At 46.0% G+C, this 11,604-nt stretch overlaps 1 protein-coding gene across 1 annotated transcript in view; it reads right to left on the minus strand.

The window, feature by feature from the left end:
- MDN1 (midasin AAA ATPase 1) overlaps positions 1-10,337 on the minus strand; it is a gene marked incomplete in the record, with an annotated part of 346,772 nt that extends 336,435 nt beyond the window's left edge. Inside the window, 1 exon segment of the mRNA XM_056566109.1 lies at positions 9,858-10,337. Within this exon segment, the coding sequence (XP_056422084.1) occupies positions 9,858-9,944 (87 nt within the window).
- Positions 10,338-11,604: the final 1,267 nt, after the last annotated feature.

The raw sequence follows: 11,604 nt of genomic DNA on the forward strand, positions 1-11,604 counted from the left end.
GGCTGTGATCAACAGCCGGGACCTGCCGTGCATGATCCGGGCATCCCTCCGATGCCCGCGGTTATGCTTAGGACGTAAATGTGCGTCCTGGTGCTTTAAGTACCACCTCACCAGGACGTACATTCATGGCGCTTGTCATTAAGGGGTTAAATAAAACATTGGAATATTCTTTTAAAGGGGTACACCGGTGGAAAACATTTTTTAATCAACTGGTGCCAGAAAGTTAAACAGATTTGTAAATTACTTCTATAAAAAAAAATCTTGACCCTTCCAGTACATTTTAGCAGCTGTATGCTACAGAGGAAATTCTTTTCTTTTTGAATTTCTTTTTGTCTTGTCCACAGTGCTGTCTGCTGACACCTGATGCCCATATCAGGAACTGTCCAGAGTAGGAGAAAATCCTCATAGCAAACCTATTCTGCTCTATAAAGTTCTTGACACGTACAGGTGTTAGCTGTTAGCAGAGAGCACTGAGGACAACACAAAAAAATTTTTTTCGAAAAGAATTTCCTCTGTATCATACAGCTGCTAAAAAGTACTGGAAGGGTAAATATTTTTTAATAGGAGTATTTTACAAATTGTTTAATTTTCTGAGTTCATAAAAAAAAAAAATTTAGTTCTCCACCGGAGTACCTCTTTAACCCCTTAACGACAATGGACATAAATGGATGTCATGGTGCCATTGTACTTAACGCAGCACGACTTACATTTATGCTCCTTCATGAGCCGAGCACCAGACCAGTGCATGCGTCATGCAAGTCAGGTCCCGGCTGCTGTCAGCAGCCAGGGACCCGTCGGTAATGGCGGACATCTGCGATTGCACAGATGTTCGCCTTTAACCCCTCAGATGCTGTGATCAATACAGATCACAGCATCTGCGGCTGTACGGTACTTTAAATGGATGATCATTGATGATCATCCAGCATGGCAGCTGGAGGTCCCCTCACCTGGCTCCGACTGTCTCCCGGGGTCTTCTGCTTTGGTCTGAGATCAAGCAGACCAGAGCAGAAGATGATCGATAATACTGATCGGTGTTATGCTCTATGCATAGCACTGAACAGTATTTGCAATCAAATGATTGCTATAAGTAGTCCCCTATGCGGACTATTAAAGGGGTATTCCAGGAACTTTATTTTATTTGACTATGCTACAGTGTAGTTCATAATAGTGTCTGTACCTGTGTGTGACGGTTTTCTCACAATTCTTCTGTGATTTTCACCCCACTATTTATTTTTACCAGCATACAAAATGACTGTTGTCTCGGATTTTTCCCAGCTTGTAATGCGGCCGAGACCTGACTCACTAGTCAGCTGATGACAGGGAACCTGTCTGCTTCAATGGGTGGAAGGATCAATCTGCAACTAATGAAACAGCTGTAGGCACCCTGATTGAAAACCACAGGTCTTTATTTCAATGGGTGCGGTGGCTGATGGGTGGGAGGGAGGAAAATAGAATTGTGGGATTTGTAGTAAAAAAAAAAAAGAAAACTCAAAGGTATGCCAGGTATGTACTAAAATCCCCTTATGGTGGAGAACCCCTTTAAAGGAAAACTGTCAGATATTTTCTCCCGCACTATCCACACTACTGGTGGATAGTGCAGGAGACGCTGATAAAACCGAGCCCTACCTTACCCGGATACACCCGGGCATTCTATGTGTATATCTTGTTGTAACTGGCACGGGCGGGGCTTCTGCAGGTTAACTGGCACTGATGTCAGCGCCGCTTATGAATATTCATCCCCCCTCCCTCCAGTTAGGAGCGGCGAAGAGAGGGAGAACTGGAGGGAGGGGATGAATATTCATTAACGGCTCTGACGTCAGTGCCAGTTAACCTCCAGAAGCCCCGCCCATGCCAGTTACAGCAAGGAATACACATAGAATAAAACTACAAATTGCGGGTGAACGGCCGGACAGATAAGGGCAAGGTAGGGCTCATTTTAATCAGCGTCTCCCGCACTATCCACCAGTAGTGTGGATAATGCGGAAGAAAATATCTGACAGTTTTCCTTTAAAGTGTAAAAAAAATTTTTACAAAATTTAAAATAAAGTTAAAAATATTTGAAAAATCCCCTCCCCAATAAAAAGGTAAAACGTCAGTTATTCCCCACTTTACTGTGAAAAAAGCATTAAAAAAATTATTAAATACACATTTGGTATGGCCGCGTGCGTAAAAGTCTGAACTATTAAAATATATTGTTAATTATCCTGTAAGGTGAACGGCGTAAACGTTAAAAAAAAATTACAAAATTGCTGCTTTTTTGTCACATTTTATAAAATAAAAAAAATAAAAAAATGTATAAAATTTTTTTTTTTTTTTTTAAAAGTAAAACCTAGGCAAAAGTGGTACTGAAAAACTACAGATCATGGCACAAAAATGGAGCCCTCATACCGCCCCATATATGGAAAAATAAGTTAAAGGTAGTCAAAATAGGGCAGTTTCAAACATACTAATTTTGTTAAAATGGTTTGAGATTTTTTTTAAGCGGTACAATTATAGAAAAGCATATAACATGGGAATCATTTTAATTGTATTGACCCGCAGAATAAAGAAAACATGTACCGTATTTATCGGGGTATACCACGCACCGGCCTATAACACGCACCCTCATTTTACCAAGGATATTTGGGTAAAAAAAAGTTTTTTACCCAAATATCCATGAAAAAATGAGGGTGCGTGTGTGCGCGTGTATACCCCGATATACCCCCAGGAAAGGCAGGGGGAGAGAGGCCGTCGCTGCCCGCTTCTCTCCCCCTGCCTTTCCTGGGGTCTAGAGCGCTGCTGTCTGCCCTTTTCACCCCCTGGTTATCGGCGCCGCTGCCCGTTCTGTCCCCCTGACTATCGGTGCCGGCGCCGATAGCCAGGGAGAGAGAAGCGGCGCCGACAGCCAGGGGGAGAGAAGGGGCAGCGGCACCCATTGCCGGCGCCGCTGCCCCGTTGCCTCCCCCGATCCCCGGTGGCATAATTACCTGAGTCCGGTCCGCGCTGCTCCAGGCCTCCGTCGTTCGTCCCCAGCGTCGTTGCTATGCACGGCGCGGCGCTCTGACGTCATGCGCCGTTCAGCGCATAGCAATGACGCCGGGGACGCACGACGGAGGCCTGGAGCAGTGCAGACCGGACTCAGGTAATTATGCCACTGGGGATGGGGGAGGCAACGGGGAAGCGGCAGGCAATGGGTGCCGCTGCCCCTTCTCTCCCCCTGGCTGTCGGCGCCGCTTCTCCCCCCCTGGCTATCGGCGCCGGCACCGATAGTCAGGGGGACAGAACGGGCAGCGGCGCCGATAACCAGGGGGTGAAAAGGGCCGACAGCAGCGCTCTAGACCCCAGGAAAGGCAGGGGGAGAGAAGCGGGCAGCGACGGCCTCTCTCCCCCTGCCTTTCCTGGGGGTGTATCGGCGTATAACACGCACACAGACTTTAGGCTAAAAATTTTAGCCTAAAAAGTGCGTGTTATACGCCGATAAATACGGTAATTTTTAACGGAAAGTGTACAGCATGAAAACAAAACCTTCCAAAATTTGCTAAATTGCAGTTTTCTTTTTAATTTTCCCACATAAATAATATTTGTTTGGTTGCACCGTATATTTTATGGTAAAATAAGTGATGTCGTTGCAAAGTACAATTGGTGACGCAAAAAACAAGCCCTCATATGGGATTGTGGATGGAAATATAAAAGGAGGAGGAAAAAAAACAAAAATGCAAAAATAAAATTGGTCTGGTCCTTAAGGAGTAGTCCAGTGGTGACCAACTTATCCCCTATCCTAAGGATAGGGGATAAGTTTGAGATCGCGGGGGGGTCAGAACGCTGGGGCCCCCTGCGATCTCCTGTACGGAGCCCCGACAGCCCGCGGGAAGGGGGCGTGTCGACCTCTGCACGAAGCGGTGGCAGACACATTCCCTCAATACAACTCTATGGCAGAGCCGAAGCTCTGCCATAGAGATGTATTGAGGGGGCGTGTCGGCCACCGCTTCGTGCGGTGGTCGACACCCGCTATCTGGCCGGAGAGCCTGGCCCCCGTACAGAGAGATCGCAGGGGGCCCCAGCATTCCCCCCGCGATCTCAAACTTATCCCCTATCCTTAGGACTACCCCTTTAAAGGGTAGCTCCCACCAAGTAATATATAATCTAATATGTCCCTACCTATTAGTAATCTAGCCCTAACCCCCTACCTGGCTTTAAAACACTTTTAAAATCGCTTTAATAGAGCAGATTTAGTGCTTCTAAATCTTCTCTATAAAGCAGGGCAGGAAGCAGCGCTTCCCAACAGGCACGACGTCACTGACGCCTTGCTGGGCGCTTGCTTCCGCCCTCAGATCGTCTATGCAGCGCTCCTGTCGGAAGCGCGCATAGATGATCTGCCAATAGCACTGCAGATCAGACTTAGTGAGTGCTCGCGCTGCCTCCGGACAGGGTAACGGGGGCGGGCGAGGCCAGTGGAGCTGGCCAATGCGCGCAGCCCCAGCTATCAGCGTGCTCGCTCTTGCCTGTTTGATTGACAGGCGGGAGCGAGCACAGCAGTGCCTGAATTTCGACTCATTTGACAGGCTGAAACAAGTCGAAATTCAGTGGTGACGTCACTGCCGAATGCATTCGGTCACAAGGAGGGCGACCCCTAGTGGCCGAATTTAAAAGTGATTTTTAACTTGTTTAATATCACTTTTTTTAAAGAGTACCTGTCATCATCTAAACTTTCCCTGATCCCCCTTCCCATCTGTCCCCTTCTCTAACTATGCCTATCCCTGTGTTTATTGAGGTTTAAAACGCTGTGGAAATACCTTTTTTTATCCCTCTTCATTATCTCACGAACACTGTCTTTCTGAGGGGTGGAAGGAGGTGGGTCCCAGCAGGCATGATGTCACATGAAGCCTGGCTGGGACTCTGCTTCTGCCAGTCTTCCTGTATGCTGCTCTCCCTCTGCAGCAGTGTTTCCCAACCAGGGCACCTCCAGCTGTTGCAAAACTACAACTCCCAGCATGCCCAGACAGCCAACAGCTGTCCAGACATGCTGGGAGTTGTAGTTTTGCAACAGCTGGAGGCAGACGGACAGCAGCCTCCGTCTCTCTCTCTCCTGTGTCTCTCTGCACTAAAAAGTCAATGCTGAGAACCAGGGGCAGTGGGAGCAATTACAGAGGCAGTGATTAAGATGAATGTCGGGGGGGGGGGGGGGGGGGGGGCACAGAGCAGGGAGTGCAGTGAGATAATACAATGTATAAGATAACGTGTGGTGAGGGGCAGGGAGAACACAGAGCAGGGGGGAGGGGGAGGGGACTGGCTGTTATATGAGAGGCATGTGCAGGCTTGTAGCTCACAGGCTGGGAGCGAGTCCTGAGCTGAGAGTACTGAACTTCCGGTGGAAGGACCAGAGCCCTTCAGCATTAGTCCTAAAAGCTGTACACTTACTATGAAAAGCATAGGATGCTGCTTGCAGACCAGGCAGAGAAGAGTGACCCCCTAGTGGCCAAAAGTATAAAATGAAAAAACTGGTATAAATATTAATATTTTTTAATGAAGATATATTACAATATCTCTTCATTAATGATTATGAACAACATATTAAAAGTTTTTGTTGATGACAGGTGCTCTTTAATTAACCCCTTAAGGACCAGGCCATTTTATACCTTAAGGACCGGAGCGTTTTTTTGCAATTCTGACCACTGTCACTTTAAACATTAATAACTCCGGAATGCTTTTAGTTATCATTCTGATTCCGAGATTGTTTTTTCGTGACATATTCTACTTTAACTTAGTGGTAACATTTTATGGTAACTTGCATCCTTTCTTGGTGAAAAATCCCAAAATTTGATGAAAAAAATGAAAATTTTGCATTTTTCTAACTTTGAAGCTCTCTGCTTGTAAGGAAAATGGATATTCAAAATATATTTTTTTTGGGTTCACATATACAATATGTCTACTTTATGTTTGCATCATAAAATTTATGAGTTTTTACTTTTGGAAGACACCAGAGGGCTTCAAAGTTCAGCAGCAATTTTGAAATTTTTCACAAAATTTTAAAACTCACTATTTTTCAGGGACCAGTTCAGTTTTGAAGTGGATTTGAAGGGTCTTCATATTAGAAATACCCCATAAAAGACCCCATTATAAAAACTACACCCCCCAAAGTATTCAAAAATGACATTCAGTAAGTGTATTAACCCTTTAGGTGTTTCACAGGAATAGCAGCAAAGTGAAGGAGAAAATTCAAAATCTTCATTTTTTTACACTCGCATGTTCTTGTAGACCCAATTTTTGAATTTTTGTAAGGGGTAAAAGGGAGAAAAATTTTACTTGTATTTGAAACCCAATTTCTCTCGAGTAAGGACATACCTCATATGTCTATGTTAATTGTTCGGCGGGCGCAGTAGAGGGCTCAGAAGGGAAGGAGCGACAAATGATTTTTGGGGGGCATGCCGCATTTAGGAAGCCCCTATGGTGCCAGAACAGCAAAAAAAAAAAAAAACACATGGCATACCATTTTGGAAACTAGACCCCTCAGGGAACGTAACAAGGGGTAAAGTGAACCTTAATACCCTACAGGTGATTCACGACTTTTGCATATGTAAAAAAAATATATATATTTTTTACCTAAAATGCTTGGTTTCCCAAAAATTTTACATTTTTAAAAAGGGTAATAGCAGAAAATACCCCCCAAAATTTGAAGCCCAATTTCTCCCGATACAGAAAACACCTCGCATGGGGGTGAAAAGTGCTCTGCTGGCGCACTACAGGTCTCAGAAAAGAAGGAGTCACATTTGGCTTTTTGAAAGCAAATTTTGCTCTGGGGGCATGCCGCATTTAGGAAGCCCCTATGGTGCCAGAACAGCAAAAAAAAAACACACATGGCATACCATTTTGGAAACTAGACCCCTCGGGGAACGTAACAAGGGGTAATTTGAACCTTAATACCCTACAGGTGTTTCACGACTTTTGCATATGTTAAAAAATATATAATTTTTTTTACCTAAAATGCTTGTTTTCCCAAAAATTTAACATTTTTTAAAAGGGTAATAGCAGAAAATACCCCCCAAAATTTGTTAGGCAATTTCTCCCGAGTACGGCGATACCCCATATGTGACCCTAAACTGTTGCCTTGAAATACGACAGGGCTCCAAAGTGAGAGCACCATGCGCATTTGAGGCCTAAATTAGGGACTTGCATAGGGGTGGACATTGGGGTATTCTACTCCAGTGATTCCCAAACAGGGTGCCTCCAGCTGTTGTAAAACTCCCAGCATGCCTAGACAGTCAACGGCTATCTGGCAATACTGGGAGTAGTTGTTTTGCAACAGCTGGAGGCTCCATTTTGGAAACAGTGGCGTACCAGACGTTTTTCATTTTTATTGGGGAGGGGAGGGGTGCTGTGTAGGGGTGTGTGTATACGTAGTGTTTTTTACTTTTTATTTTATTGTGTGTTAGTGTAGTGTTTTTAGGGTACAGTCGCATGGGCGGGGGTTCACAGTAGTTTCTCGCTGGCAGTTTGAGCTGCAGCAGAAATTTAGCTGCACCTCAAACTTGCAGCCGGATACTTACTGTAATCCTCCGCCCATGTGAGTGTACCCTGTTTTTGCAACAGCTGGAGGCACACTGGTTGTGAAACACCGAGTTTGGTAACAAACTCAGTGTTTTGCAACCAGTGTGCCTTCAGCTGTTGCAAAAGCTACAACCCCCAGCATGTACGGACAGCGGAAGGGCATGCTGGGTGTTGTAGTTATGCAACAGCTGGAGGCATACTACTTTGGCTGGGGATGCTGGGGATTGTAGTTATGCAACAGCTGGAGACACACTGGTTTGCTACTTAACTCAGTGTGCCTTCAGCTGTTGCAAAACTACAACTCTCAGCAGTCACCGACAGCCAACGGGCATGCTGGGAGTTGTAGTTATGAAACCAGCAGATGCACCACTACAACTCCCAGCATGCACTTTAGCTGATTGTGCAAGCTGGGAGTTGTAGTTATACAACAGCTGAAGGTACACTTTTCCATAGAAAGAATGTGCCTCCAGCTGTTGCAAAACTACAAGTCCCCGCATGCCCATAATGCCCTTTTTGCATGCTGGGAGCTGTTGCTAAGCAACAGTAGGAGGCTGTCACTCACCTCCAACGATCCTCGCCGCACAGGTCACTCCCTCGTCGTCTCCGCCGCCACTGCCGCTCCTGGGGCCCCGATCCCAACATTGACGCCGGGGATCGGGGTCCCCAGCACCTGGGGTGCACATCCCGCACCCGCTCACGTCCTCCGGAAGAGGGGGCGGAGCGGGTTGCGGGAGTGACACCCGCAGCAGGCGCCCTGATTGGTCGACCGGTAATCCGGCCGACGAATCAGGGCGATCGTGAGGTGGCACCAGTGCCACCTCACCCCTGCTGGGTCTGGCTGTTCGGGGCCGTCTCTGACGGCCCCGATCAGCCAATAATTCCGGGTCACTGGAGACCCGATTGACCCGGAATCCGCCGCAGATCGCTGGACTGAATTGTCCAGCGATCTGCGGCCATCGCCGACATGGGGGGTCATAATGACCCCCCTGGGCGATATGCCCCGATGCCTGCTGAACGATTTCAGCAGGCATCGGGCGCCGGCTCCGCTCCAGATAGCTGCGGGGGGGCCGGTAAAACACATGACGTTCTCATATGTCATGTGTCCTTAAGGACTCGGAAATGGAGACGTATGAGAACGTCATGTGTCCTTAAGTGGTTAAAGTATATTAGAGATTTGTTGTAGTACTAAAGTACTACAACATATCAATTTTTTTACTTCATGACAGTGCCCATTTAAGGCCAAAATGGGCCCGGTCCTTAAGGGGTTAACGCACAAAGCAAAGAGAATTTTTGGTTTCTCCCACCCTTAAAACAATATGTTAACAATAGCGACAGTGTGAAGTCAAGAACTACTGTAATTTGAAAAAATTGACATGCCAAAAATTTTGGATCATGCTGGGTTTCAGTCCTGACACCTGCTGCGATCATGAGTAATAAGCCAGGGAAATAAGTGGCAGCACACTTCACTCCCCGGCTGTCAATTAAATCCGACACATTCATTGCTTTAGTCTATGCCAGTGTTTCCCAACTAGGGTGCCCCCAGCTGTTGCAAAACTACAACTTCCAGCATGCTCGGACAGCCGAAGGCTGTCCGAGCATGCTGGGAGTTGTAGTTTTGTAACAGCTGGAGGCACCCTGGTTGGGAAACACTGGTCTATGCAGTGACTAAGTCGGACATAGGGGCCCACCAAGGAATAAGGAGCGCTGATGATTGCAGCATGTCTCAGGACCGAGACCCAGTTTGATCTAAACTTTTTACATTTCTGAACCTATAAAAAATAGTGTAACACAATTAAGTGACAGTGACACCTTAAAACTACAGCTCATCCAGCAACAATGATCATTTTGCCCAATCATTTCCTAATTGTAACCAATCACAGCTCAGCTTCCATTTCTTTAATTTGTGTGGTAATATGAAAGCTGAGCTGGTTGCTAAGGGTAAATCAGATGTATATTATTGTATTCATGTGGTGTAACTCCTGCGGGCAGCCGTGTGTATGGGGGGGGAAGCAGGTGCCTGTCCTGACCGGCAGGGAGGTCACATGACCAGCAGAAGCGCCAGGCATGAGCTATAGCACGGATGGATGTGAGCTGCACTATTGTAGGCACAGCAGGTCATCTCTATGTACACGAAGCCTCGTTCAGACAAGGCGCGCAGGGCGGGATCCCTCAGTAGCGCCAAACAAAGCAGCCGCGCGTCTCCTGCCCACACGTGCGCCTCTAGCCATAGTGATAATGGGCTCAGCTGCATCCTAAGGGCTTCCCCCTCCCCCATGGCGCGGCGCGGCTCTCCGTGTGTGAGTGTCGGTCCGGGCAGTATTGTTCTGTCTCACCTGCTTGGTGAAGTACTGGCTGAGTTCTCCGCCGCTTCTCTGGGCTATGGCGGTCAGGCCAGAGAGACTGAGCTGGAAGTGCTCCATGTCGGGAACACGGCTCACAGGAACAGGCCGAAGAGCGGCCGTGCATGCACAACAAACACCAGCACTGCTCCACACGTGGGGAAACTCGGCAGCGCGGAGCACTTCCGGGAGCGCCAATACGTCATCACCGGTGCGACACCGGCCTGGAGAGGCGGGACGGCTGCGGAATACTTTCCGGGGTCAGTCACAGGGAATGATGGATAATTTGAGGGTTGCAGGATGCAGTCATAGGACCCTGCACCATGCGGTTTCCTTTCTTTGTATGGAAACGCTGTTGATTCCTGACTTTAGTGTGAACTGAGTAAAAACTATTTCTTTATTAAAGTACAACCTCAAAAACAGCGGAAGACACCGCACAGAAGATCGAATATAAGCGAGCAGGGACCATGTAACCCTGTGGAGGATTTTAAAAGGTTTCTCCACGAGGCCCCTGTTGTAGTGTTTTTATTTTAGCATCGATGGGCTGATCATCTGTGGCTCTCCTATGTACTGGACACACACTCATCTCTGCTTTCTGCATACATACACTGATGTGTGCATGATAAAGCCGGGCACAGAGGGAAAACTGGAGCAGTTGCCCATAGCAACCAATCAGATTGCTTCTTTCATTTATTTCAAAAGCATTTTTTTAAATAAAAGAAGTCATCTAATTGGTTGCTATGGATAACTGCTCGTTTTCCTTTGCGCATGTTTTGATACATTTCCCCTACTGTAAGTCTTGGCATCACTATCACAGTGTACATATATGGGGGAGATTTATAAAAATCTGTGTAGAGGAAGAGTGGTGAAGTTGCCAATAACAACCAATCAGATTGCTTTTATTTTTAACCCCTTAAAGTCGCAGGGTTTTTCAGTTTTTGCACTTTCGTTTTTCCTCATCACCTTTTAAAAATCGTAACCCTTTCAATTTTCCACCTAAAAATCCATATTATGGCTTATTTTTTGCGTCACCAATTCTACTTTGCAGGGACATCAGTCATTTTACCAAAAAATTCACGGCGAAACAAAATAAAAAAAACGTGCGTCAAAATCGAAGAAAAAACGCCATTTTGTAACTTTTGGGGGCTTCCATTTCTACACAGTGCATATTTCAGTAAAATTACACCTTATCATTATTCTGTAGGTCCATATGGTTAAAATGATACCCTACTTGTATAGGGTGGATTTTGTCGTACTTCTGGAAAAAATCATAACGACATGTAGGAAAATATATACATTTAAAAATGTCCTCTTCTGACCCCTATAACTTTTATTTTTCCACGTACAGGGCGGTATGAGGACTCATTTTTTGCGCCGTGATCTGAAGTTTTTATCGGTACCATTTTTGTTTTGATCGGACTTTTTGATCACTTTTCATTCATTTTTTAATAGTATAAAAAGTGAAAAAAAATGTGCTTTTTTGGAGTTTGGATTTTTTTTTACGTGTACGCCATTGACCGTGCGGTTTAATTAACAATATATTTTTATAGTTCGGATATTTACGCACGCGGCGATACCACATATGTTTTATTTTTATTTACACTGTTTTATTTTTTTTATGGGAAAAGGGGGGGTGATTCAAACTCTTATTAGGGAAGGGGTTAAATGACCTTTAGGGACCTATAACACTGCACACACTGATCTCCTATGCTGATCACTGGCGTGTATTAACATGCCTGTG

Source organism: Hyla sarda, chromosome 3 (assembly GCF_029499605.1).
Source record: "Hyla sarda isolate aHylSar1 chromosome 3, aHylSar1.hap1, whole genome shotgun sequence".
NCBI lineage: Eukaryota > Metazoa > Chordata > Amphibia > Anura > Hylidae > Hyla > Hyla sarda.